General features: G+C 49.1%; 10 protein-coding genes across 10 annotated transcripts in view; 8 read left to right on the plus strand and 2 right to left on the minus strand.

Moving 5' to 3' along the window:
- Window positions 1-608: 608 nt before the first annotated feature.
- On the plus strand, window positions 609-1,995 carry Asppvi_006821 (putative Zn-dependent hydrolase/oxidoreductase family protein; the record flags this gene model as incomplete). Its single annotated transcript, XM_043302719.1, has 4 exons — window positions 609-745; window positions 809-853; window positions 916-1,551; window positions 1,617-1,995. 4 exons carry the CDS (start codon window positions 609-611, stop codon window positions 1,993-1,995), a joined length of 1,197 nt encoding a protein of 398 aa, XP_043158654.1.
- A 691-nt stretch (window positions 1,996-2,686) lies between these two features.
- On the plus strand, window positions 2,687-3,469 carry Asppvi_006822 (uncharacterized protein; the record flags this gene model as incomplete). The annotated part of the gene is made up of 1 exon (XM_043302720.1): window positions 2,687-3,469. The coding sequence occupies one exon, from the start codon at window positions 2,687-2,689 to the stop codon at window positions 3,467-3,469; it is 783 nt and encodes a 260-aa protein (XP_043158655.1).
- A 548-nt stretch (window positions 3,470-4,017) lies between these two features.
- On the plus strand, window positions 4,018-5,924 carry Asppvi_006823 (chaperonin-containing T-complex subunit CCT3; the record flags this gene model as incomplete). Its single annotated transcript, XM_043302721.1, has 6 exons — window positions 4,018-4,042; window positions 4,104-4,170; window positions 4,227-4,435; window positions 4,487-5,077; window positions 5,140-5,777; window positions 5,832-5,924. The coding sequence occupies 6 exons, from the start codon at window positions 4,018-4,020 to the stop codon at window positions 5,922-5,924; spliced, it is 1,623 nt and encodes a 540-aa protein (XP_043158656.1).
- A 169-nt stretch (window positions 5,925-6,093) lies between these two features.
- Window positions 6,094-6,717, minus strand: Asppvi_006824 (PRKRIP1 family protein; the record flags this gene model as incomplete). The annotated part of the gene is made up of 1 exon (XM_043302722.1): window positions 6,094-6,717. The coding sequence occupies one exon, from the start codon at window positions 6,715-6,717 to the stop codon at window positions 6,094-6,096; it is 624 nt and encodes a 207-aa protein (XP_043158657.1).
- Window positions 6,718-7,517: 800 nt separating this feature from the next.
- Window positions 7,518-11,052, plus strand: Asppvi_006825 (ubiquitin-conjugating enzyme E2; the record flags this gene model as incomplete). Its single annotated transcript, XM_043302723.1, has 6 exons — window positions 7,518-7,568; window positions 7,634-7,693; window positions 7,753-7,767; window positions 7,837-7,929; window positions 7,979-10,601; window positions 10,655-11,052. 6 exons carry the CDS (start codon window positions 7,518-7,520, stop codon window positions 11,050-11,052), a joined length of 3,240 nt encoding a protein of 1,079 aa, XP_043158658.1.
- Window positions 11,053-11,789: 737 nt separating this feature from the next.
- Asppvi_006826 (uncharacterized protein) lies at window positions 11,790-13,060 on the plus strand (the record flags this gene model as incomplete). Its single annotated transcript, XM_043302724.1, has 5 exons — window positions 11,790-11,808; window positions 12,135-12,270; window positions 12,322-12,496; window positions 12,551-12,628; window positions 12,680-13,060. The coding sequence occupies 5 exons, from the start codon at window positions 11,790-11,792 to the stop codon at window positions 13,058-13,060; spliced, it is 789 nt and encodes a 262-aa protein (XP_043158659.1).
- A 790-nt stretch (window positions 13,061-13,850) lies between these two features.
- Asppvi_006827 (BTB/POZ domain-containing protein) lies at window positions 13,851-14,822 on the minus strand (the record flags this gene model as incomplete). The annotated part of the gene is made up of 3 exons (XM_043302725.1): window positions 13,851-14,349; window positions 14,404-14,562; window positions 14,689-14,822. 3 exons carry the CDS (start codon window positions 14,820-14,822, stop codon window positions 13,851-13,853), a joined length of 792 nt encoding a protein of 263 aa, XP_043158660.1.
- A 1,475-nt stretch (window positions 14,823-16,297) lies between these two features.
- On the plus strand, window positions 16,298-17,772 carry Asppvi_006828 (uncharacterized protein; the record flags this gene model as incomplete). Its single annotated transcript, XM_043302726.1, has 3 exons — window positions 16,298-16,684; window positions 16,761-17,352; window positions 17,411-17,772. 3 exons carry the CDS (start codon window positions 16,298-16,300, stop codon window positions 17,770-17,772), a joined length of 1,341 nt encoding a protein of 446 aa, XP_043158661.1.
- Window positions 17,773-21,334: 3,562 nt separating this feature from the next.
- Window positions 21,335-23,340, plus strand: Asppvi_006829 (uncharacterized protein; the record flags this gene model as incomplete). Its single annotated transcript, XM_043302727.1, has 2 exons — window positions 21,335-22,304; window positions 22,358-23,340. 2 exons carry the CDS (start codon window positions 21,335-21,337, stop codon window positions 23,338-23,340), a joined length of 1,953 nt encoding a protein of 650 aa, XP_043158662.1.
- Window positions 23,341-26,459: 3,119 nt separating this feature from the next.
- Asppvi_006830 (extracellular serine-threonine rich protein) overlaps window positions 26,460-27,569 on the plus strand; it is a gene marked incomplete at both ends in the record, with an annotated part of 2,566 nt that continues 1,456 nt past the window's right edge. The window contains 3 exons of the mRNA XM_043302728.1: window positions 26,460-26,519; window positions 26,580-26,768; window positions 26,828-27,523. Coding sequence (XP_043158663.1) covers window positions 26,460-26,519; window positions 26,580-26,768; window positions 26,828-27,523 — 945 coding nt within the window. The remainder of the gene's footprint in view (window positions 26,520-26,579; window positions 26,769-26,827; window positions 27,524-27,569) is intronic.

Raw genomic sequence — 27,569 nt, forward strand, 5'->3', positions numbered from 1 at the left:
CAAAAACCGCCCACGGCGTCTAATATCGGAGCTACGACGGGCCGAGATAAACCCGTTTCCCCGGGTTTGCCTTGTGCGGTTTGGAGACAAGTTACCTGCGAAGACCTATCTATGGATACTCTTGTTTGGCTCCTTACTTTTTGATCGAGATCTGGATAGCACTATCTCAGACAGGCCTCGGCGCCAGCTTAAGGGAACGACGATATTGCTCTGCCTCCAGCTGTCACTTATTCACATGCACGTAATATTTGAGAATGGTGAGCTGCGTGAGCCTCGCCAACGATCGCGTTGGCTCGGAGGCTCGGAGATAGCGGGATTAGTCGCTGACATCCCAGTCTTTGTTCCGGGATGATGGCAGTCAAGTCGCCGCCTAAAGCTGACAGCGCAGCTCTGTGCAAAAAAGCTCAAAGCTGGATTCTTTTCTGATTCGTTTGTTGCCCTTGTGACCATCTGTCTGCTGAGCTGTTTCCCTGCTTCGGTTGGATAGATAAAGAGAAACAGAGTGCCCAAGCATTCCGCATGAGTAGGCTTGCTAGCAAATGCGTTCATTTCTGCGACGTTTATTTGGCTTTTGCCAGCATCAAGGTCACAATTTCTCAACGCACTCAATGAAGCGGAATATGAGTTCATCCACCGCGGCAATTCTCTACGCTATCACTATCACTACGCCTCCCGCTTCACCTTTGCCAGATGATGCGCAGAAGAAAAGCCATCACCTTCAAGGTGGATTCACGAACCCATGGGAGTAAGACTAGATGTCAAAAAATAACGCTGTAAGCGGCATTGCAGTACTGACCAACCTGCTCAGTTCATGGAGACCGATCAAAGCTACGATCGCCTTTGATATCCTTTCGTGAGTGGTCTCAAAACAGTTCAATATCGACCGGATCTGACCATTTCTTCTCGCACGTAAAGTCGCCAGATAAATGGGAAAGCCAACAAGCCTGACACTACGCCTCCAACTGTTCCTGTCCGTAAACCAGAATTTCTGCCCAGCCGGGAGACGTCCAATCTGAGGGCGACATGGCTGGGCCATGCCTGCTACTATGTTGAGTTTCCCGACGGTCTGCGGGTGTTGTTTGATCCTGTCTTTGAGGACCGTTGCTCGCCTTTCTCCTGGCTCGGACCGAAACGATACACGGAGGCGCCTTGCCAGATCAAAGACATCCCTTTCATCGACGCAGTTGTCATTTCCCATAACCATTACGACCATCTGTCGCACCCAACAGTGAAAGAGATCGCCAAACTGCATCCAAATTGCCATTTCTTTGCGCCTCTGGGTAACAAAGAGTGGTTTTCTAGTTCGGGAATTAAGAATATGACTGAGATGGACTGGTGGGAAGAGCGGGATGTCGTCCTTTCGCCTTCAAAGCCAGAGGCCAAGGTTGAGGAAGCAACGGGCGATCTCGCGTCGAAGCCTGCGGATATCAAAGCGCGTATCGGTTGCCTACCATGCCAGCATAACAGTGCCCGAGGACTCCGTGACCGACAGAAAACATTGTGGTCGTCATGGTACATCGAATCTGGAGGTCGCAAGGTTTACTTCGCTGGGTATGTCAAGGATCCCTAGTACACCTCTGCGTCTAATTCAAGCTAACTCTGGATATCGTGCTCAGAGATACTGGATACCGTGCGGTACCTGAACTTCCGGATGGTGTGGACGATCACGCCCCCGAGTATGATTACCCCTCGTGTCCTGCATTCAAGCAGGTCGGTGAATTCAGAGGACCTTTTGACCTCGGTTTGATCCCCATCGGAGCGTACGCGCCACGTTTTATCATGAGTCCGATGCATGCAGACCCTCATGATGCCGTGGAAATATTCAGAGATACAAAGTGTAAACGAGCAACCGCCATGCATTGGGGTACATGGGTGCTTACTGAGGAAGACGTCCTGGAACCTCCGAAGAAATTGAGAGAGGCATTGAAGAAGCATTCAATTCCTGAGCAGGGAGTCTTCGACGTCTGTGACATTGGCGAAAGCAGAGAGTATTGATCAACTTACAGGAACCACCTTTGGACATATAACCTTTATACAATTATTAGACTGACGCATGATGTAATATAGAGTCTTGTGGATACGATACTGAACATTATCAGACATTGTCATATAATTTATGCATTTAGTCATGTGAGATTCTTGGCTAGTTGAAGATAGAGACCTGATTCTTAGAAACTTCCTGTATCCTGCAAGGTGGACATCAATGTTGCTGCAGGGAGTAGCGGTGTCGTCGAATCTGACCTATATATGCAATTACCGCTAAATCCTACTTGAACTATGCATTCACAAATGCAAGTCAAGGAAAGTTATATCAATGTTAGCTTATAGATATTCAACTGTTTTCTACACAGAAATATCATTGTTAAGGTCTACAATATGATATTAATATGAGTGAATCTATAACTTAACCTATTTCTACTTGATGTACTGTGATTGATCCCCTTCTATTCAATGGTCAGCTCTGTGGAAACACAAATATAATAGTGAATAGAAAGGTATATTGATGCTCATACAGAATGATTACTTCACTGTGTCTGATGCCTGAGGACATTCCCAGGGACTATAAAACACCCCAGCACGCAGCTTCATCTGGGATCACCTAACAGCTCAACACATTCGAAGCATACTCTGTATCCCCCCAGATCATCTCTCCCAGTCAAAAGGCATATCTATACCTGGTTTCATCATGCCAATCTACATCCCTCTGGCTCCTCCTAGACTCCAGACCGAGTTCAACCACAACTGCGCCTACGGCTACGACACAATGCAGTGGCAGAGACACGGACAACCACCACGGGTCGCTGGTTACGACACCGATGACGAGGAAGAAGTTGTTTACGATCTCGATGAACACGCCATGGCCTGCCTACCACATCATCTGCAGCAGATAATGCGAGAGCTTCACATGGAGCGCCTGGCACGTCTGCAACGCGAGAACCCTTACTTCAAATTCCGCAGCCCAGTCGCTTATAATCGCAACAGGCATGCTTCTGCATGGCTCGACAGCGTAATGTCGCAACTCATGGAGAGCCGGTCAACGCACAAAGCAGGACATCAATTTGGAGAGACACCAGACGTACGCGTTCAACAGATGGGCTGCGGTGAAAACCAAAAGCAAGCTACGGCAGAAGCTCAACATACACTCGGCGATACAGTCAACCAGGCACAATTCGCGTCCAGGACCCCGGAGTCTGACCTCACCTATCATCATGAGGAGATGATTGCAGATGCAGGTGTCGAAAAGGAGCCCAACTCATTTCCGATCCAGGAGTACTTCACGGAGCCGGATGATAAGAGTCGGACTCACATTAGACATGCAACTTGGTATGGAGATCAACCCTTGGAAGAAAGGTTGGGCAGTCCCGAGTTCCGCAGGAGACGATCATCAATCATCTTTGAAATGCGAAGTCGGCTTCAGAAGAAGATTGGGAGGATGAGCCGATTTTTCAAGAGATGTTCCGTTGCCTGATAAGACTGCCGCGCACGTTCATTATCTGCGACTGTGCTAAGCTACCTTCTTGCGTCCTGCTCACTCTGGAAAACTTGGCAATAATAATGATCCCGGTGTTGTTGATATCAGAAACATAGCCGAAACTTGGTGCTTGGGTCGTTGTTTGGCGGGGCGTTGGTAATCATGTTATAGGCATATTTACTATGTCTTCTGGGAATCTTACAGGTCTGGAGGATCATAGGTTTTGATCGGGGTTGCTTTTAGAAATGTCAAGTCGAAAACGATTCAGTCTTTGTTTATCTAATTTCTACATGATTTGCCTGATAGCTCAGGGGAAACTGCTGACGAACTAAACCCAAAGTAGATTAGGGGGCGGTGAGCTTCAATCCCACTTCTCGGTGCGCTGGAAATTTGATGGTGGTGCGGGCACAACTCCACGTCTTCAAGCTCAGCAGGCCCATCGTTCGGCTGCTTTTAAATCGTGTTTGGGACAGTGATATTTGTCACTCTATTGAAATTCATTCGTTGAACCGTCTTGTCCGAAGTAACCCAAAAACACCGCTAAGATGCAGGCCCCGGTGGTGGTGATGAGTATGTTCTATCAAGCCCATATACCTCACGCTCCTTTCAGACCACTAAATGTGCATTTCAGACACCAATGCTGGTGACAGGCAGGTCGGCCGTAAGGCACAGCTTTCGAATATTACGGCTGCGAAGACGTACGTGTGACATTCGACCCGATATACCCACTCCGATGCTAATAGGGATCGTGTAGCGTTGCGGACATTATCCGGTCATGTCTTGGACCCAAGGCCATGTTGAAGATGCTGCTGGATCCCATGGGGGGTATTGTTCTGACGAACGATGGACATGCTATTCTGAGAGAAATCGAGGTGTCGCACCCCGCAGCTAAGAGCATGATCGAGCTCAGTCGCACTCAGGACGAGGAAGTCGGAGACGGAACGACAACCGTCATTATCTTAGGTATTCTTTACTGTCGGTCGTTCACTTGAGATTGTGTCTAACATTCTTCAGCTGGTGAAATGCTTGCGCAGGCCCTTCCTCAACTCGAACGCAACATCCACCCCGTCGTTATTATTCAGGCTTTTAAGCGTGCTCTTGCCGACGCACTTGCCATCGTGGAGGATGTCTCACTACCTGTGGATATTGACGATGATAAGGCGATGTATACGCTGATCCAGTCGTCCATCGGGACCAAGTTCGTCTCCCGGTGGTCGGAACTGATGTGCAACCTCGCGTTGAAGGCGGTTCGGACTGTCTCGTTCGATGCTGGGGGTGGAAAGAGGGAAGTCGACATCAAGCGCTATGCTCGTATTGAGAAGATTCCTGGTGGACAGATTGAAGACAGCGAAGTTATTGACGGTGTGATGATCAACAAGGACATTACTCACCCTAAGATGCGGAGAAGGATAGAGAACCCTCGAATCATCCTGCTCGATTGCCCACTTGAATACAAGAAGGGAGAGTCTCAGACAAACATTGAGATCAGCAAGGAGGATGACTGGAACCGTATTCTTCAGATTGAGGAGGAACAAGTGAAGCACATGTGTGATGCTATCCTGGCCCTGAAGCCCGATATTGTTTTCACCGAGAAGGGCGTTTCAGGTAAGACTTTTGTAACTGCTCTACTACGACCGAAGACCCGACTAACTGACAATTCTGCTCAGATCTTGCCCAGCACTTCCTGGTGAAGGCAAATGTAACAGCGATTCGCCGTGTAAGAAAGACCGACAACAACCGTATTGCGAGAGCCACCGGTGCCACAATTGTCAACCGTGTCGATGACCTGCAGGAGTCCGACGTGGGAACGAGATGCGGGCTTTTCGAGATCGAAAAGATCGGTGACGAATACTTCACATTCCTCCGGAAATGCCAGGACCCCAAGGCCTGCACGATTTTGCTGCGTGGTCCCTCCAAGGACATCTTGAACGAGATCGAACGAAACCTTCAAGATGCTATGTCCGTGGCCAGAAACGTCATCTTCCACCCACGGTTGTGCCCTGGAGGTGGTGCGATTGAGATGGCGGTGTCAGTCAGATTGAGTCAGCTCGCAAAGTCCATCGAAGGTGTCCAACAATGGCCCTACAAGGCTGTGGCGGACGCTATGGAGGTTATTCCCCGGACATTAGCGCAGAACGCCGGTGCCAGCCCCATCCGTGTCCTCACACGCCTGAGAGCTAAGCATGTCGAAGGTCAGCACACATGGGGTCTGGATGGTGACTCGGGTAACCTCGTCGATATGAAGGAGTATGGCGTCTGGGAACCGGAAGCGGTCAAACTCCAGAGCATCAAGACGGCAGTTGAGGTACGCCCTAGAAGAACCCCCCTTTTGAAAGCGTATCGAGCTAACGTTCCACAGTCGGCCTGCCTTCTGCTCCGCGTTGACGACATCTGCAGTGGTAAGTCTGCACAGCAGGCAGGTGGTGCTCACATGCCCGGAGGAGATGATTAGAAGGCTCAATTCTTCGAATAAAAATGCGTACATAATGCTACACGATTTAACTCCGAAACTGTACGAATATCCTTCTAGACTAAAATTACATGGGTATCTTCATAGTGCACAGCTGGTAGGGATCGTGTCTCGGCGATTTCGGTCCAATCCAGCTAGCAGCCTCGTAGGCTCAATCCTCGTGAATGATCACTCCTGGTGTTTCAGTAGACTGATCAGCCCCATCCACGGCCATCGCCTGATCCTCCTCGTCTCCTTGGCCATGCTCTGTGCGCCTTAGTGCCTGTTCAACTGCCATCTTATTAGGCCCTTTACTGGAGACCGCAGCATCCTGGTCGTTGTTATTGTTATTGTTGTTGTTGCTCTTCTTCTTCGCCGCATTCCTCTTCTCTCTTCTCCTCCGATTCTTCTCAGTTTTCTCCTCGTCCTTCCGCCTCGCCTCTTCTCGCTTTTGTTCCCAAGCCTTGTCCTCCTTCTCGTTTTCGACCTCACTCTCCATCAAGCGCAGACGCTCGTATTCCCTCCTGCGACTCGCCTTGTAGACGTGGAATTCCCCGGAGCCCGCACCGGCCGAAGAACCTTGGACATTCGCAACAATCTCTGGAGGGGGAGCAAGTGATGCTGCGGTTCGTTGTTTCGACGGTTCGGGAATTCTTATTTCTTTATTTGGGTCGCGGAAGAGATGCTCGATTTGCGATGCTTGCTCGCTGAGCGGGGTGACTGCGCGACGTTTGACAGGTCGCTTGCTGCGCGGATCTGCGCTTGTAGGGATAGACTCAGGGCCTGGCTCCGACATGGTTGAATTGTAGAATCGAGCAAGGGAGTAGGTTTGGTAGTTATGAGTGGAGGAAGGCTGTCGCGCAGACTAGTCCGGTTGATTTCTGACGTAGGGTGCAGGTACTGGAACTTTTGCGCGAAAGATGACGTTAAGGTTCTCGAAGTAAACTCAATTTGTCCGCAGATCAGTCAAGGAATATCTTTGTATGCTGAGGCGATCGAGACCAGACGGTTGTTTGAACAGAAGATGGAGTCCTCAATCGACTTTCGGATAAATTCTGAGCGGTGAGGTAAATGCCTCTTTTAGAGAGGTACGTCTTTATCAGCCGTCCGATCCTCTGTACCCTCTCTACTCCGTAGATTGCGCCAATCTTCAGATGCCCCTCTCCAGACTCGGTGGGTAGCTGTAAAATATGGATCTGCTGGAGATGACTAAAACGTGAAATGTTCCTGTCCAAACAATTTGAGGTAGCTGTCAACGGCCAGAACACAACCTCTATGAGTAACAGGTCCTAGTAATCAGAAAGTAGATGCATGTACTTGCAGAGACATAAGGCCAACTAACGCATGTGATAGCCTCAGGTATCTTATGTTGTTTGATTGTTCCCCCATCTCAAAGAACACTGTTTCTTCTGTTTACTCTGTACACCTCACCATCTATTCTTACTGCTTTCTATTTTGACAGTTTTACTGATTCCTTGATGTCTTCCGGTTTTCGCGCCCTATGCAGCTCTTATTCTTAGCTTAGACATTGACATTCGCTGATTCCCCCGCACATCGAGTCCCTCCTTATCTTCATGATCTCTCACTCTCATTACAATGTCTTCTAGGTCAGCGTCTACTGAAGCTCCCAGTCCGGGCAATAGGAGGGTCAGCACTACTATCAGCGTCATATTTCCTGTTAAAGGACTTCTTGAACTCACAAGGCCTACTAGCTCGACCTTAACGACCTATGTCGTCTCAAATCAAAGCCCTCTCTGTTGGGTATCGTTAATGTGAGTGACACCAATGTGGAGCTGTAGAATGTCCAGCAAACTAACGCGGCCATGAGTAGAGAACTCATCACGATGTATTTCACACCCATTTTACCTTATTTCTTTAGAGGTTGTTGGCTGACAAAGGGGTTTCCCCTTCGCAGATTGATAGCCACCAGCCTCTAGATGATGTTCTGATAGTCTCGTACTCTTCAGTGCCTGAAAAAGACTTGCTTGAGTTTCTAGAGACTGGCGCAGTATGTTATCTGTCGAGCTCAACATGCTTCAAAGGCTAATTTCTTGAAGCCCCCAAAAGGCTATGTCTATGTTAACTTTTCGGAGCCCTCGCAAGGGAACTCTCTTCTACACGAGGATGATCTTGAACTCGTTGATCGAGCATTAGGCACTGGCGAAATTGTCAAGCGAGACCTGGATGACACTCTGAGCGGCACAGTTATTGGTGCCGCCGTGACCTGTACGCTTGAGCCCATTGCATATCGAAAGACAGACCCCATAACAGGAGAAGAGGGACCACTCCAGTTTGCTGAAAAAGCCCTCAAACGTGGCAATTCTCCAGGATCCGTTGAAGAGGAATCGACACCCCCTCTGCTCCACAATGTCCCACTGTCAGAGCTTCAGAATTACGAGGAGTTCACCGAGGGTGACTACATAGTTTATGAACGAAAGTTGGGGGTTGTGCGTGAGGTTGAGCGCGATGCAGTCGTCCTCCTTCAAAACCAGAAAGTTGTGTCACCTCTGGATCCCTTTGCTTTGGAAATTCCTATGACTGTTGGTACCGACAACGTTGTATCGTGGCCAAGCAACCAGGATGCCATGAGGTCATATCCTCTGCCCAACGGCGACTACCTTTGGACCGTGGAATCTGAGTTTGTCTTTCCAGGACAATTTACGCTGACGTCCTCGAAGAACTTGAGTCGAGGAGACTGGTCTCTAGAAATGGGCTCAAAATCACAACCAGAAGGTCATGTCCTGGCGACTCCTGCCATGAATATTCACGTGGAATGGCTCTGCCCCAATGTCTATGGTGCAGGGCCGCCATATGGTGGGAATAACAGTGAGGTTATACGAGCAACAATGCTACAAGGGTCAGCCATGAAGTGCGACTTTGGCAAGCTACCCACCGAGGGTTTCAATGAAAGGACAGTCAGATCGGACACATGGGTTGAGGTGGACCCCGGAGATAGGGTTCGCTTTCGCAACCCAGCTGATGCAACGAAGTACAATTACAAGCAGATACCGACCGACCAGTCCTTTGGTTATGACATAAATCTCTTTCGCGTGTTATCCACCCGAACTGAGGTGACGGTCCAGTGGCAGGATTTGAGCGTCACGACCGAGGCCGCTACCTCTTTGCACAAGTTCAATGGTGGTGGCGATGACGAGGTCTGGCCTGGAAACCTTGTTGTCTTGAGCGAAAGTCTCGAGACTATTCGCACGTCTTGTTGCCGCCATGAGTCCCATCGTGCTCGAAAGGTTGGCGTAGTACAAGCTGTAGACAGCGGAGAAAGAGTAGCATCCGTTCGCTGGTACAAAGATCCAGATATCGAACTGCTCCACAAGGGGAACATGCTGAAACCGGGTTCCAGATTGGGTGAACTGGGTGATGCCGTTACTCAAGTTTCCGTCTATGAGCTAAGCTTATTTCCTGGTTTAGGAAAAGCATTGGATGACCTAGTGCTGCTGGTTCCAGAAAAGGTCCATCGGTCGGTCTTTCCACCAACGCCTCGTGATCCGCCCGCTGTTACTGGGCCTTCCCTGTACAGCTTTCTCTTTMCGATGAACTTTTTCGAGATGTCCATGTATCTTGAATCCATGAAGCTGGCACTCTTCAAGTCGGAAGCGTTCCAAAATGGAATCACGATTGATTCGTCCCCTCTACCTTCCCGTTATGTTGTTCATCATGATGAGTACAACGGACAGTCCCCTTGTGACTTCCTTGGTAGGGTCGTCTCAGTGGACATCGAGGGCAACATTACCATTCGACAGGTCGGTCGCAGCAGTTGTCGTGATATTTGCGTTCCTTTGGAGAGAATACTCATGGTGATTGATGATGATTACGATGTGCCCCCTTTGCCCCTTCCACCGCTTGACATGTTTGACTTACCCGGCTTGCCCCCCTGGACGTCAAATCCCTTCATGTTCGATCGAACATATGAATATGAAGGTGGTGAGCGACTTGATGACGACAGCAACGACGAAGAATGGTTGACAGAAGATGAGTTCGAGGCGGATAACGATTCCGACGGCGAGGATGGCTTTGATGACGACTCGCGCCATGTGATCGGTGCGGAGGATTCCACGGCACCGAAAGTAACTGAGATTAATATCACTGCTGAAATCGTTGAGGACCAGGAAGAAAAGTTGGAGACGTCCAAAGCGGATGATCATTCCAATGCATCTATCGCACAGTCATGGCCTTCACCGTCCACGTGCCCTCCAGGCTTTTCGGTTCTGGAAAGTGATCCCCCCTCTGACCACCATTTCATAACAACATCCTCGCGCGGAAAATCGGGGTTACGGATGAGTCGTATACGGAAGGAGTATGAGATTCTCGAGACATCGCTGCCCCCTGGTATCTTTGTTCGGACTTGGGAATCTAGGATAGATCTCCTACGTGTTCTGATCATTGGTCCTCAGGGAACGCCATACGAGTATGCCCCGTTTGTGATTGATTTCCAATTCCCTGAAGATTACCCCAACAAGCCTCCCGCTTCCTTCTTCCACTCCTGGACGAATGGGCAGGGTAGGGTCAATCCCAACCTATATGAAGACGGTCGAATCTGTCTTAGCATATTAGGTACTTGGCCAACAAAGAACCCGGAGGAAAGCTGGTCGCCCATTAAGTCCACTGCCTTGCAGATCCTAGTCTCCATCATGGGCCTCGTGCTGGTCAAGAACCCATTCTACAGTAAGTATCTCCTCGGATTTCTAGAAGCTCAGAATCACTCAAATATCTCACAGACGAGGCCGGCTATGATGTCCTTGCTGTGGACGACAACCGTCGCGTCGAGTCCTCACAATACACAGAAAAGGCATTCTTGACGACACGAATCTTTATCAAGCATGCACTTCAGCATCCTGTCGCTGGCTTAGAAGACGTTTTGATTTGGAATTATTTGAAATCTGGGCAGGGAGACGATGCTTCTAGTCGCCCGCATTTACTATGCCGGGCTATTGACTCGGCCGTCGGAATGATTGAGCACCACAATAACACCTCTGCTACCGACAAGCTTGGCGAGGAGAATGCAGCAGCCCCGTTCGTTTCCCGTCTTAGCCTTGGAGCCGTAGTAATGCTGAGGAAGCACGTCACTGATCTGGAGAATATTCAATCGACAATCACTGCCAGCGATTCCTGTTAAGAAACACGGCTTCCGTGCATTCTCAGACCGCATTGACATCCGACGTCATTTCCAGTCGACGAGACTATCAAGCAAGCTCTGGGCACTAAATAGTCAGTAACTAGACTGCTATGTTCTTGATTTCGACTGACACATCGTTCGGCCTTAGCTGATGGAGATATGTCGACAAGGAGGACAATTTCATGTCTCATTGTTCGGAGTACATAGGCCAAAGAATATGTATTGCAACGAGTAGTTCCAAGTAGAATGAAAATTGAAATGAAAGAAAGACAGAACAAAGGGATCAGCTGTCTCATGGATCAGTAGATCGTCTACCCATTAAGGAGTAAAAGACATTGTAGCCAAGCACTTATTGACTACACACCTCCCAAGATGTATACACGAAAATCATCGAGGTCTTAGAAACTCAAACGACTATTCTTTGTTACAATCAATTAAAGACGACCATTAGTTGGGTCATAGGGTGTTGTGTTGTGGGAGTATACACTGCGGACTTGGTCTGCGGCGTGTTCCGTTCGTCTTCAACTTCTCTCCATCTTCACTGCGTCATCTTGTGTCCGTCCTCTCCTGCTCCACGGTTCTTCTCGCTCCCGTTCCATCGGTGCTGCTGGCAGTATCTCCAATCTTCGGGAGAAATTGCAATACCTCTGTTTGTTTTCCATCGAAGAAGTAATACTCTAATTTCGTTCGTTTATTCATCGCTCGCGGACCGCGTCGTCGTCTGCTGCCCATAGAATATGGGAACTTATCGCTTGGGTAAGCTTTTTCTCTATCTATAAAATGCTTCATGGTTTATTTCTTCATCAATTAAAGTCCTCAACGACGTTTTTTCTCCTTTTCAAATGTTGTCAGCAATTGCCTGTATCTGTGCCCGATTTGAATTGCTCGTGGCGGTCATACGTCAACCGTACACAAGGGAGCTGCAGGTGTGGATATTCATCGTGCTTCTCTTTATCAATCTTGCTTCCATCCATTATTTCTATCTAGCAACTCATGTGTCTATTTTATCCCTCGATAATCAATCTCAGTTTCGAGTTTCACTCTATCCTAGGAAATGAAACAAATACACTAACATCAACCAGAGGCCGCCTCAACCGGCCGAGCGGGCTGCCAAAACAAAGAATGCAAAGAGGAAAAGCTCAAAATCGGCAAAGGCGAGCTCCGTCTCGGCACCTGGGTCGACACCGAAAGATTCCAGAGTTTCTTCTGGAGACACTGGTAAGTTAATCCTTATGTCTTAGACTCGCAATATAACTGACACGCGGCCAGGGGATGCGTCACGCCTAAGATCATCGCCAACCTCAATGAAGCCGTTGAGGAAGCGAGTGGTGACTCGAAGGATCTGGACGCCATTGACGGCTTTGAGGAACTTCCTTCGGAGTATCAAGAGAAGATCCGTAAGGCTCTGGAGCAGGGACATGTTGACGATGAGGATTGGAAGGGGGTAGGTCTTGGATGGATCCTACGGAGCTCAAGTTGATGCTGACCTACGCTTTAGGACCCCGAAATGAATCGGCCTGGCATGACGGGCTTTCGCAAGCGTGCCCCCAAGAAGAAGAAGGGTGACGAGGAAGAGGTACTTGCTCCGCGAGAACCCATTCTACGCATATCGCTGAAACTATCACAGGCGGAAACCGCATCCGAAAAGGAGGAAAAGACTCCCAAGTCGAAGAAACGGGGCCGTGCTCAGACTGATAAAGACAAGCCCGAGGAGAAGGCTACCGCTCCCAAGGCCAAAAGAGCCAAGAAGGGCAGCCGTGCCAAACAAGAGAGCGACACCGAAGACGACGGTGACCAGCAACAGGAATCTGACGAAGAGGAGGTCCAGCCCAAGCCAACCGTTACCAAAAGAGGCCGGGTTTCCAAAGCTGCCGCTGAGGAGAAAGCGCCCAAGGCGTCTGAGAAGCTGCCTGCGAAGCGTCAGAGGAAGTCAGTGGGTGAGGCCGGTGATGAGGCCGAGCCCGTCGAGGAGAAACCCAAGCGTGGTCGCAGAAAGAAGTCGACTTAGGGCGGAGCTCAAGCTGTTCCAGCATTTCACGCTTAGCGGATTGTTGCACTTGACTTGTGGGATATTGGAGCATTATCGGGGAGTACTGTAGTGGGTCTATCTGTTGTTTCCTATGTAAGCATTACTTTACAAAAAGGATGATAATGCAGGTCTAGCTACCTGCCCTCTATGTATTAATATTTACCGGAATGCTACTTTACGTTCCCTCTCCATCAGTAGCAAATATCCAAACCTTCAAGTATTTTAACCTTACAACGCTTAGCATTCTAGCTTAGCATACTAGAGCAACAGGCACAAAATGAGGGGGCCGAATCTCTCAATTCCTATATAAGGATCATTCTCTCATCATATCAACAAGCTGCTAAATGCGTCAAGAGATTAGACGCATATATAACCTAGCAGTTTCACATTCTCCAATCAATCTGAACAATGGAGGCGCATGCAAGAGCGGAGTGCTTCTAGGAGAAGCCTTCAAGGAGTGACATCTGAATACAGAAAGCAAGCCACACGGTACGCCAGTAAGATTAAAAAGTGGTAAAGCAAATGGTTACTCAAACCACAAACCGGCCCACCTCGGTAGAAGCAAAGAGTGAGTATCAGATAGGAGTGAAACAATATGTTCAGTCTGGTTGCAGTCAATCTGAATGGGTTATTTGCTGTTCAATGCACTGGGTCATTCTTCCATTTGATCCACTGTATGATGTGCTAGACGATTTTGAATGCTCGATCAATGACGGCTGCGCCGAAAAAAATTTGTCAGTTAACAAGTGAGAAGTGCGCGGAGGAGAACTTACTCGAGTGCCTCCAGATCATCCATGTGGTTACACATCGCAACAAACAAATCAAAGTAGAATTTATGGCCCATCTCCATGTCAAATTGCATGGTTCCGCTGCTCTTGAAGATATGACGGGCGCGAATGATCATCGCTAGGTAATGAGCGCGCAGTTGAGACTCAGAGTCCGGCGTGTTGTCATAGGCATACCGAGCGGATCGCAGGATCACGTCAATTGGCAGGCCTCTCTGAAGTCCTTGCTTGCGAAGCGCAAGGCTTTTGAGTGTCTCCAAGCCGTATCTCTCAGCCGCACAGTACACAGCAGTGTCCCGGAGGACTACGCCGTTGATGGCAGAAAGAAAGATTGTCGCTGCGCTTGATTCGTGACTGTTGATACTAGAGCTGTCCTGATAACCTTCGAGTCTGAATGAGTTTTGGCTTTTGTCATGCACGATGCGCGGGGTGTAATCGCCCTTGTACAGGAACTCAAGGACACAAGACAGGATTTCTGGCTCTCTGGCAGTATGTCAGTAAGCTGAAAAGAAGGTGAAGGGGAATCTTGAGACTCACTCATCGGGCAAGCCTAGAACCTTGTCCACATTGTCACCTACAAACTGGTCCTTTAGCACAGGATGGAAGAAAGGAGAACGGGATAGCACATCCTCATGAGCTACGAAGCATCGCTGATCCCTGCCCACAATCAATGTAACTATAGGACTTGTGAGAGGACTGCCTTTCAATAGTCAGTATCATTTTCAATGATGCAATTTATTTTTTTTCCGGAGCGAGGTTGACTCCATCACAAGGCTTATATAGCTGACGGATGGCAAGCCGAAAGCGCGAAAGACCACTTACGCTTTTGTGGACTGGCTCTTTGGGCTCTCTTTCCCCTGCTTCTTCACCTTTGGATGTCCCTTGTACATCCTTTTGAATGACTTGAAGGATTTTTCCACTCGATCCCGCGAAACGAATGAACGTTTGGAATTCATGGTGTTGTCATTATCATCCAACAACTTCAGTAAAAAAGACACCAGAGACAACCAGGTGAGAACGCAAAAGAGCGACAGAAGGAACCAACACAATGGAAAAGACTGGACGAACTTGTCGATAAAAAGAAGAGACGCTGCCGAATCATGCAAGCTGCATGTGGGGAGTCCTGGAAGCTGTTCCAAGAAGTGTATCTTCTCGTGGCTGTGGGTCTTCATTGAGAAGACCATACTAGAAGAACACTGTCTTGAGACAAGCTTGGCATACGAGAATCCAGGTCAGATCCACGTAGCACGATAGCCGACTCTTGGGAGCGTGAGGAAAGAGAACGAGAGGAGAACAAGAAAATGAAGTTCAAGTGGAAGCGCCGAGTGACCAGCGACGAAATCATGTGATGGGATTAGCAGCTGACAAGGATGCCTATCAGAATCAAGACCAAGATCAGGCAGACGAGCTCGGAATCATCCATCCAGTTTGATCTCATTATTTATACATGACTCAGACAGTATCCTTGAATGACTCAAATAATCTCCAGCGTGGTCTTCTGTGAAGGAACACAGCACTCTTGAATCGTTGCCTATGCCGTAGATACTATCTCCGTCGAGGCTTTGGGATAACTTTGAGAACTCGCAGTGTGTAGATCTGACACTCTGTGCTTCTCCTCGGCCAGAACCTCGCGTAGATATCTACAGCACTCTAGTATAGTCCTGACAGAAGGACCCATATCGCCTATGGTCATGACAGGATGGAGGATGCACAACCAACATGGCTCCAAGGCATCTTCGCGCAAACAACACCATCAACTCGTACCCTAGACACGCTTTCCATATGTAAGTGATCGTACCCCGATATATTGTATCTCAAAAGGAAACTCGATTAAATCGAAGACCTAGTCAACTCGATGAAGTCGTGGACCCATGGCTGGTTACCTTCGGTACCTATACCCCACGATTAGCCAAGGACCAATCAGGTCGGGAGCTGATGGAATTATGTGGCTGGTATCCACTATTCCAGCTATCGTGGCTGTGCAAACAGCTGGAGCTGAGTGGCTGATGGGGGCTCTTTCACATGATCGACCATGGATGCCTTGGGCATGATATCATCGTGCGAAAGCCACTTGACAATGCAATCAGGTTCCTGAATAGGCGCTTGTAGTTAACAAGAAAAATTGGTGTTGGGGACTCCTGCCTACTAACAATCCAAGTATCTCTCTGAGAACTCTAATCTACATTTGAATGAATATTGATTGCTGTGGCGATTAACTCAGCGCTACTATATATTTCTCCCCTTTGCGCAGTTTGCCAGGGATACCTTGCTTTCAGAGTTCAGTGGACAACCGCAATGTCCCGCTGATGCTCTCTTTTCATCCAGCCATCTTTACCCTTTTAAGAGCGTTTGATGGATTTTCCCCCCTTCCTTTATACAATTCGATTTCCAAGAGAATTATCGAAATAACATCTACCATTAACCTACCGAGATGCAGCGCTTTAGTTATCTACAGAACTGGAGGCGCCCTTCACAGGCAGACAAGCAACATGACCCAGTCCTGACGGCCGAAGACGAGCAATTCCTACAGTCAGTTACTGCTCAACCTACAGAGGCAGAGGTTACATTGTCGTTGAACGGTGATGAGAATGTCCGTTCCCCTGTCAACAATTCAAGCACAGAGGCTTATAATATCCCGCTGCCACTTTCCCCGGTTGAGGAGTTCAAGGAGCTTGGCGAGGAGGAGCGAAGAGCGAGTAATGCCGGAGTTGTCCGTACGGATTCGAAGCTTTCCCATGTTGAGAGCACTTCACCTTCAGACAAGAAGAAKGGACCATGGTACTGGTTGCGTAGGAGGGGCACAAGCTGGAAGAAGAAGGTACGACGTCATTTCTGTGAACTCCGTTGTTTCGAAGACTTGCAAGACGCATGCTCACATCTTGACTCCGTTTTAGGACAAAGACGCGACAGCACCGGCAGAGCCGAATGCCTCGCAAACCCTTCAATCCTCCGACGCTGCCAACAGCGAAGCGAAACAAGAGACGGATGACATGACGGAGATCCTGGAGCGTCTCAACTTAGCTGCAGATAACAACCGCGTCTTCTCGATCAGCGACGAGACCCAAGAGCTCCTGCGCAAGTTTACACTCATCTTCAAGGACCTCATAAATGGCGTACCGACTGCTTACCACGACTTGGAGATGCTCCTGAGCAATGGCAATAAGCAGCTACAGCAGACCTATTCGCAGCTTCCAGGCTTTCTTCAGAAACTGATTGAGAAACTCCCGGAGAGGTGGACCGAGACATTGGCACCGGAAGTGCTCGCAGCGGCTAGCGAGAGGGCCAGCCGAAGCGGCCTCAATGTTGAGAACGTAGGCAAGGCGGCTGCAGCTGCTAATAAGATGGGCTTCAAGGTACCAAGTTTGAAGGAGCTGGTTGGTAAACCTGCAGCCGTTGTGGGCATGCTGCGGTCCATTATGGCCTTTTTGAGAGCGCGCTTCCCAGCAGTCCTGGGAATGAATGTGCTCTGGTCTTTGGCTTTGTTCAGTCAGTATCTTCTACTAGGAATTACCTCTGACATACTAACGGCGAACGTTTTACACAGTCCTCCTATTCGTACTCTGGTACTGCCATAAACGTGGCCGCGAAGTACGCCTAGAGAACGAGCGTCTGGTGACAGAGGAGGAAATCTCCAGATTGAACGAGGATCCCACCGACGGAAGGATACGTCCTACAGAGACACTCGTCACGACGGCGGCTCCAGGAGCATCAGTCGCTGAAATCCGCGAAGGCGTCAAAGAAGCACAGCAAACAGGACAATCAGCAACTGCTACCGCTGAGAGAGGACAGGACGAAAGCACCCCTACTCCTGCCCCGAAGCCAGCAAGGTCAAAATCAATCTTATCTATGTGGCCAAGGTCCCAGACGAAGCCGACACCCAAAGTTGAACCTTATCCAGGGACTTGAGTCGAGCACTGAGCAGTATCCCCCTGGAACCTACCACCCCTGTCTCTCATCATTCATTTTCCGGCTTCTGTTTTGATACCACTTTCTGGAAACGTGTTGTTAACTTTCGGGATTGGGAATTATCAATTGAGTATCGAGTCACGAGTCACGCAATAATGGTAATGCTACAATGAAGATCAGACGTTGAATTTGGCCACTTGTTCAGTACTAGCGACAAACTAGGACATTCCATCGAACATCACGAGCCATGGTAGTGGATCGGACGGCTTGTAAAACGGGACCGGAGTGGCAAGCACTCCTCTCTATCTAGCTCCTCGAAGTTGGTCCTCGTTTCCACCTCTGTTGCCTGGAAGAAGACATTGCACTCGATAATCGGACAATATCCGTGCATCCAGATGATGTCCTCAGACTGAAATCATTCTGACATATGTGAAGCCCAAGAGATAGAGTTCGCTCTAACGTTGTGGACGGGCCCAGATTTACGAAGTTCTGCCCTGTGAGTGTCATTTCTGGCTTCGGACATGGACATGATGCGGCAGAATAGAAAAAATTGGCTACTGCGGGGTGCAGCAGACCAATTGGCCACTTAGAGGTCGTGGATTATGCCGATCGCGTGTAAGCAGGATCCAGCGGGTTAGGGATTTTGGGTACCGTAAGATCCGTCTGTTCTAAATAGTAAATTTAGTAATAATATTCGGCGTCTAGGTCATCCCGCCAAGCCAACTGTACTGCATATACAGCAAATGTGTTTGATTTCTGCTGCAGCCGTCCCTTTACCGCTCTTTTGAACCAATAGCATCAAAGTGCAATATGCATGTCGAAACGGCAAAGGTTAGGTATACCTGAAGGTTGACCTGCTTGCGATCTGTAAGACGGCGGAGATTATTCTTAATGAACGCCTGTGATCATCTTTGCTTCTGTATGGTTGTATGTTCTCTTTCCTGCTTTTCCATTGTTGCCACCGCTGTGGGGAACAGAGGAGGAGATTCTTCCGGATCCTATTGAGAGCCGAGGGCAGCAGGGGCAAATGGTGGACGACTCAGTATCAGTTCAGGACTCCAGTGATATCAAATTGCCTAGGGACAGAGGACCTATGATGCTCTATCTAAATTAGCGCTGAGGAAATCGAAGCAAAAGATCAAAAATTTCCGTGAGAACTTGGCCACTGGCCGCAACACTGCTGGAGGAGCCTATACTTACGTACTACCTAAAGCAGTTCAGACGGGATTGATGCGGATTGTATTTGTACCTACAAGTCTGCTTTGGCAGTGTCCACCTTACTCCGGATCTAGTATTTGGCTGTAGGCGTAGCAGCAACTAGCAACCCTGCCGGCCGGAGCAATATCGCATCAATGTACCGTACCGTCAGTACGTTTGCTTATCAATGGCCTTTACAATTCCCAAGGCAAGTGTGCATGGGATGCGACATAATGTACGATCGCTAGAGTGCCAGATCTGATACATCATTTCTGAGTCTGAGACGTAATTTTTGGCGGGGTCGATGATGCCTTTTGCATAGGACACGGATCAATTAGCATCCTGGGCTTTAGGAGGCGTTCACTATCAGTACTAGTAGCACCTAGTACTTACTGTATGAGGTATCAGGCAGTGGAATTTGCTTTCTTCTGTTGAAAGCCCCTCCCCAATGATCATCGTCAGAGGCTTGGCGTTTAGGAATAAGGATATGAGCGGATCTACATTCTTTGCTTGCATACGGAGGACTCCGGCTTAATATAGGACTGTTGGTTCTGCCGTCCCGTATGAGGCGACAGTGAGGCTATTTTTGATGAGCCAAACTAGGTATGTCCAATAAATGGGGCTGAGTTATCAATTTGATATGGAGGCATGCTTTCGAATTCGGTGGTACATCTGGATAAATGTGGTTCACATACGGKGTGTGAAGTATTATGTGAAGTGTATAGGTAGGTGCCTATCTTCAGGGGTGTCGCTGTATCATCACCCTTTCATTTTCTGTTTTCTGATTTCTGACTTTGGTAAGTGTGCACAAGCCGTATGAACTCCATGGATTGTCCTTGACAAGAACCATTTCTGTCATAATAGTCATAATGACTTGACCATCAATTTCGGTCTCGAATCATCAAATGAGTCACCCAACTTGTTAGCGCACTCCAACTATGGTTATCTGATGGTCTATTGGACGGGGAGCACTACCATGTCCTTGCCATGATTCAGGATTATCACCTCTTTGCTGTCATTTCTTAGGTTGACTGTGGACATGAATGCTCTCTGAAATGTTCACGCCGTCTGCAGTCTAACGTACCCGACATTAGGTAACACCACCTCAATCTGAAGGCGGGCCTTACACATGCTCGCGGATACATCAGTCTATTACTCTGTATCTTATCAAGCAAGTCTCTATCATTCTCTACCTCCCTAATTAATGAGTAAAAAATGACTTGACCAGTTACTCATCTTGACTCGGTGTTGACGTCAACCACCAAGTGAATTCGGTCATTAACAGTGTTGTATTTTTTCCCTGACTGGAGTGTTTCATCGTCCTTCTTTCAGGCTTTTTCAGTATCTGAATAATGATTGGCTCTTGAATCATTAGAAAATTGCTGGCAAAAAAAATTCGAGAAAGGAGAAAAATGAAGAGCGGAAAATGCGGTGAGCTTTCGGCCGACCAATAAACATTGGGTAAAGGAAAGCTTTTATCCAATAAACGCCCGGACTGCTGAACCTGGTTATGAAAGCCCCACTGTAGTTGGAAAATTTGGTCCGCCCCAGCAGTCTGTCTCTGTGTCCGAGGTCGTTTTGCGCTGTAAGCCTGTAACAGCCAGCCTGTCCGCCCTGCCCAGCAGTATGGGCTCCCGTTACTCCTACTTAGTGCCAAGTACGGCCTCCTCTTCTATGATCCTTCTTTTCCCTTCATCCAATTCACCCCATCTCATTCACAAACACCAGCACCGTGCTTCTACCTTCTACATTTTTTTAATCTTCCAAATACTTCAAACCATCATATACCAGATTTCGTCAAGGTTTCAGTGCCAGAATGGCTTTCGTTGAGCTGTAGATCACTCACTGGGGGGCATGTCCTATGCTCCTCAGTCCAGCAGCTCCGAGTAACTCCCAATTTGACTTGACGATATCTGTTTCTCTTTCGACGCAAACTGTGAGAAAGCGTCGAAATTGCCCCTTAGTACGTTCACAGAGGAAGCACTTTTGACGTCCGTTGAGGACTTGAGGTGCTTTTGTGGTCAACGAAAAGTCTTCGTCTTTTCCCCCTCCTCCGATCCCTTGTCATCTGTTATCACATCTACCTATTCCTCCTCTCGAATTTCGATCTACGATAACGAACCAACCTTCCTTCATCTGAGACGACACTTTACGAATTGACGGTTGAAACTTTACCTTCCTTGCTCCTCCGGTTTTCGAATCTCGAACCTCCAGCCTCTTGGAGTCTCTGACGCAATTGATCCGCTCATAACGGATATCAAACTTTGTCCACAACCGGGCCGCTGGAACCCAAAGCCCATTACAACAATTAAAACTGGACGAGCCCCTTCAATTAAACACAAACAATTCTATTGTCATCAACACAATGACGCAAACTAAATCTCACAAATCTCCCAAGGGCGTTATCAAAGACAGCCGTGCTCTCAACATTATGAAGCACCTGGACCCCAAGTCTGCGAGCTCGTCGTCGCGGCGGGCCAGCAAATCTCTCCCTCTCAGCTCATTTACCACTGACCATAGACGAAGAGCCTCGAGCTCGTCGATCTCCAGCGTCTCCTCGGTCTCATCTATCGATGCCCTCAGTGACGATGCCAATGAATCAGAAGAGGACGCTGATGATGAAAAGGAACAGCCAGCTGTTCGCGGCCCGTCTTATGGTCGGCGTGACAAAGGCCGTAAGTCGGGCATCAAGTCTACAGGTCGGAAACGGGTGAGGCTTTCCGACGATGATGGTTATGACGGTCAAAGAAGCAGCGATGAAAGCGATTCATATGAGAGCTCGGACGATGTATACGCTGCTGTGGACGATATCAGCGACGGAGACGATGAAGACCAAGATGTTGAAATACTGGAAGAGCTGCTGATTGTCGAGTCGGAGGACGAGCACGAAGTCGACGATGTTTTCAAGACTTCCACAGTGTCTGAACTCGAGTTGGCCGGTACCAACACTTTTGAAGATCACATGCTGCTGTCCGCTGCCTCGTTCTTTGACGAGGATCAGCTCTACAGTGCCATGGAAACCTTTGGCGAGACTGACTTCGCCAGCGAGGCGGCTGCAGAGACGCCCATGCCTAGGCGTGTCCATTTCGAAGAAGACTCCGATTCCTCGTCGGATAGTGACTCGCATACAGAGGATGAAATACCGAGTGATTTCTTGCAGCAGGACAGTCTCGATCCTCAACTACGTCGTATGATTGAGAACGACACCGAGAACTACAGCGGCCGCCGTCGCCAGTCCGATGAGTTGTTCGCTGAGTCGGACTATGGCCATTCGAACATTTACCACGTCGAGTCTGACGCGGTTTCCGAGGGATCCGAGTCGAGTGGCTATGAGAGTATGCAACATACCTGGGCTTTTACCTTGATCCTCCTACTGACATGTTTGAAGCCGATGATGGCGAGACCACAGATGAAGACCTGCCACCACCGGCAACAATCACCCACCCCCGTTCGATTCTCCGCCGCGATTCCTCTGCCTCTCTGCCTCCCGCCGACGAGAACAAAAGCCAACCCCCTACTCGCCGGCGCGGTCCAATCTTAGGTACTTTTGTCGCAGACCCCCATAAGCCGGTGGCCTTGGTCGACTGTACGGGGAAACATCTTGTGATCATTCCAGCCTATGCCTCATCCCGCCATGATTGGCTTGAGTCTGCCACCAACAGCATTTGCGGCACTGCCAACAATAGCCCACGTGCCACTACAATGCACCTCATAGACGAGAGCGACACGGATGCTCTGGCCTCGCCGAACCGTCTCGACCTTAGTCCGATGTTGGCATCGAGCGCTAATTTAATGATTACGGCCCTTGGAAATGACATTGCCCCGGGTGGTCAAGTTATGGGTCCTCCGGAGGCATTTTACCCATCTCGTGATTTTGCTATTGATAGTTCCTTTGAGGATGACGATGACGACGACGAGGATCCGGAAGCCGCCTTGAATGTCGAGGATTTCATCGACTTTGGAGACGGCTCCTCCGACGAGGAGATGGGCAAAGCATCTGACGACGATGCGATTATCTCGCCAATGGCCACTGCATCCATGAAAGCCGTAACCGGGACTCCTACCCCTAACCGTGGAGGTGATATACAACAAAACAACAGTGCCGAACGCTTCCTGAATCATCTGGATCGTGGCATTGTAACGGCCTTCCGCCGCAACCACAACAGATATCAGGCCCTCCTACGTTTACCCCAGCACCGCGAATTCATGCCTGCCAATTCGCCGGCCCGGCCTGCTAGCGTCTTCCGTCATGCCAGACATGCAGACCAGCGCACTCCCACTCGGAAACGCAAGGCTAGCGGATATGCCGGCGGTGAGGCTGTGCGACGGAAGCTCATGGATGCTCATCGGCGCAGTCAGATTCCTTTCTAAATGTAGCAATGCTACAGGTTCGCGCCCGCAACTCCTTATGGACGCCTCGAAGGGATTGGATAAATTCTTTTATTTACCGTCTGTGTCATAGCACAGACTTCGTCTGGCAGGTCCTCTAGATATTGCGCTGTGGGCTTGTTTACGCATAAACGTGTATTGATTGATCTAGCGAGTCAGAGTGTTGTTACTTTGATGCATCTGAGCATGGTCACGGCAGCTGTACTACGGATACATGTTCGAGGACCAAAAGTTGATGCCTTTTGAGTTGTGGTGTCTGGTTCACTTCATTGTAGATCTGAGATCTACTCAATTGTCTACTTTGGGTCTTTTACTTTTTATGGCGCGAGCAAATACCTCAATGATCCTGGATCATTTTTTCTGTTTACTTTTTTTTTTTTTTTGCATTCTATGGTCACGATGTTATACCAGTCATGTGAGAGTCATATACCAGCAATTCAAAAACAGATTCAAAAGTTCTTACGCTTCTGATTGCTCCATATCACTTTACATGCGAGAGAGACCATTCGGCATTTGACGAGCGAAAATTCTTCAAATTTAGTTTCAAAGCTTTTACTCGTAGTTCCTAAAACTTCTGAGGTCAGGCAATAGTCGCATAGAAATTATGTACACAGATTCTGCCGAGTGCCGACAACAGGCATCGTGCGACACTGCCAAGAACACCGTCGACGCCTGGAAGAGTCTTTGAGCTCAAACTTGAGATATTCCGCAGAGTAACAGCTAGACAGAAATGCTCCTGGTCAGTATCTACAGAGTACGGAGAACTACCTCGTCCGCAATCCGGTGCTATAGCGTCAACTAGCCCATCCGTCGTCACTGTCGACTCGTCAGTGACTGAGCACTGACACTTAACGTGGGGGTTGGAGTCAGGTAGCACCAGCACAGTAGTACTGCTAGGGTAGCTACGGTAGTAGCTACTAGGACTGGCTAGACTTGACCAAGCTAGAGTCCGTCTTGCATACATTAAGTGGCTGGCTGTATGATTCCGAATGTGACGCTCCGAGGCTGTAGTGCTCTACGAGTCTACAGTGGTCAATAGGGTATCTGATCCATCCTGAGCATGGACTCGTGGTCGAAATGATGGTTCGTCGCGCCACAGCGGAAAATAGTCAATAATGATACCATACTATTACTCAGGCTCTTGACCTTGACTTCACTMCATCTGTAGGGTCCCGTGCAGGATGTGACCCTGGCCCTGGCCATACTCATGGAGGCGTGCGGAGTGGTTCATTGGATGTGAAGATCATGCGGGTTCGAGCTGATGGCGGCTATGGTGAAGAATAGAACAGCCTGAGGAGGTCTTGTTGCTTGTTTGGATGGTGGTCCACGGAGGACTCGGAGTGCATAGACACTTTGTCTTGAAGTCGGTAGAGCAAGTAATCTATTTTTGAAAAATATAGCAGCCGACAACACCATTGACGGATGATGAGACTGGAAGAGTTTCAGGGCGAGACGCCAGCGGTCTTGGCTAGGGGCTTGCTTTTGCTTCGCTTATTTTGAATAGGTTTTTTTACTACCTGAGTCAGGAAGTGTGATGCTTCGTTTGTTTGTCAGCATATGCTGCAGATTGCCATTGAATCTGCATGCTGTATGCCGTGGATGTAGAATAGAGGATACTGCTAGAGTGTTGTGTTGCTGGGTAATTTGACGTGTCTATGGGCAACGGCATAACAGGTGATTTGTCGAGAATAGGTAGCTGCGGGCTTTCTTTTCCCTTCTTCTACTTCTCCACCTATCTACCTCATCGTCCACTCAATCCCGTCCATCCGTCCATCCATGCATAAGCCGACTGACTTTTAGCTTTTAACCTTTTGCTTTGTATTTATGGTGATGATAATCATGATGATTTCCATCTTCGACATCGTACAAGCTTACCGCGAGGAGCCCAATGCGGCATCTGCAGACTAGGCGCCTGTTGAACCCCTACCACCGCATCTCTGCATTTTTTGCAATTTCCCTGAGGTGTGCCTCCTCTTCTGCATGACCATGCTAGTGACAAATAAGCTGCCATATACATACCATAATAGGCAAACCGCTGCAGGGAAGAATCGACCCCTCCAGGGAGTCAGGGACTGAGGCCGCTTCTAGACTGAGCGCCCCCGCAGTCGCCGGCATTCTCGCTTTAATTAGTTAGTCCAGTCGAGGTATGTGAGCTCGCCTCCATCCGAGTAGTTCGGTTTACTTGACTCCTATGAAGTAGTCTGGTCTCCTAGATCCGGGCAGCCCTGATGAAGATGATTGGTGGTTCTTCGCGCTTCCCTGATCAGTTTCTGCTTTCTGCTCTGTTCCTGCACTAGCGCGCGACTTCAGACGGACTGCATTTCTAGTGCATGCCGGCCAATTGGCCCCTGAGGCGTTTCAACTCTGATCGCTCATTGGCAACAGCGCTCTAGTCTCACGGTTTCACCAGCTAAATCAGGCAATGCCTGTCTAACGGTTGCTGGATGTGTTGAAAAGAGGCGTTTCTCAGAATGTCTTACCTGCTTTTTTGGGCTCAATGCTTGACAAAGATGCTCCGCCGGGTGTCCTGTGAATGGTCCGTTTGGACTGGCCCATTGTCCCAGAACCACCATGGCCTTTGTCCCTTTGACCCTATTGATGGATCATGAGGGGCATGTGGTTGTTTCACTTGCACCTCCAGAACCGGTCAATGGCATGCAATGTACGGAGTAGTAATGTTGTGGCTCGTTTCATGTTGCCAGGGCCCTTCGGCCGGCTTTTAAAGAGAGCTGTATGCCCTCTTCTGCTTGAAGAGAACTAAGCGTTTTGTTTTCTGTTTTCCTAGTTCTATTACTTTGCCTTGGCTCTGACCAAGTCGACCTTCGCTTTCTTTTCTATCATTGTCGTTGCTCTTTGGTGAACTGTGATCCCAAAGACGCTCCTCCATTCACCCGTCGGATTCACTCTTTGTGCCTTCGGGATCGTTGCCATTATTCTATTCATAGATCTGCTCTGGAATTATTGTTGTCGCTGGTGTACGATATCAATAATAGTAGTAGTCTTCTTCTGGATCTTCTTTCTGTGCAACGCAACTTCGTCCTCAACTTTCTCTTCCTATCTTCATCCACTGTCTGTCGCTCTAACTCAAATACAAACTCAACATGAAGGCCGTTTCGGTCACTCTCGTTTCTCTTTTCGCCGTGGCCCAGGCCACTGGCTCGGTGAGTGTCCTTGAGTCCCTCAAGTCTCTTGCTTGTATACCTTTCTGACTTTCTCTCCAGTGGTGGGTCACGGACAAGTGCTACTCCAATCCCGAAAACTCCGACAACCACTGCACTGAACATCAGCAAGGTGGCTGGGATTGGTCTGACCTTACCACCGGATCCTTCTCCTCGTATGGAGGCTTCGATTTCTCCGGTTTTAAGTGCAGTGACAGCTTCAGCGGTGGCGGCAAGCGTAGCTTCGGTGGTGTAAGTCCGCTCAATTTTCTCCTTTCACATCACAAAAGCAAGATGCTGATGGCGCACAGGGCAAATGCATTGAAGGAAAGCTCTCCTCTACCCCCAAGTTCTCCTGTGGCGAAAAGCAAAAGGGATTCTCCATTAGCAAGCTGCACCTCTCCACCTCCAAGGAGACCGACGTGCACATCATCTATGGCATGCCTGATGGTTCCACCTGCCGTAATGTCGCTTCTTGCTCGCCCGAGGGCACCCAGGTCACCAACGACCAGTGCGGTGGTGCCACCTCCGTGAGCTTCCAGCACCCCGAGGGATCGGAGGATGATGACTGTGACATCGGTGTCCACAGCATTGACTTTGACTGCTCTCCTGGCAAGACCACATCGACTCACACCGCTGCTGTGCCAACCGAGACTGGTGTCAGCCCCGAATCGTCCTCCACTCCCACTAGCCATCATGCCCATTCCACTCCTCTTCCTTCCTCGTCTGATGTGGTCCCCACGTCGTCTTCTGCAGGCATCACGACGCCCGTACCTGTCAGCACTCCTGTCAAGTGGACTACCTCGACCGTGTACACTACTAGTGAGATCACCATCACCAGCTGCGCTCCTACGGTGACCAACTGCCCCGCCAATTCGATCAGCGTCATTACCTCAACCATTGCAGTTTCGACCACTGTGTGCCCCGTTACTGCCACCGAGACTGCCTCTGTCTCTCTGCCTTCTTCTGTTGCTGCCGGCTCGAGCTCTGGAAGCCCGACCCCCGACGTCACTCCTTCTGAGACTGCTACTGAAACTGCTCCATCCGAGACCG

The sequence above is a fragment of the Aspergillus pseudoviridinutans genome (assembly GCF_018340605.1).
Source record: "Aspergillus pseudoviridinutans IFM 55266 DNA, scaffold_4, whole genome shotgun sequence".
In the NCBI taxonomy this organism is placed as follows: Eukaryota; Fungi; Ascomycota; class Eurotiomycetes; order Eurotiales; family Aspergillaceae; genus Aspergillus; species Aspergillus pseudoviridinutans.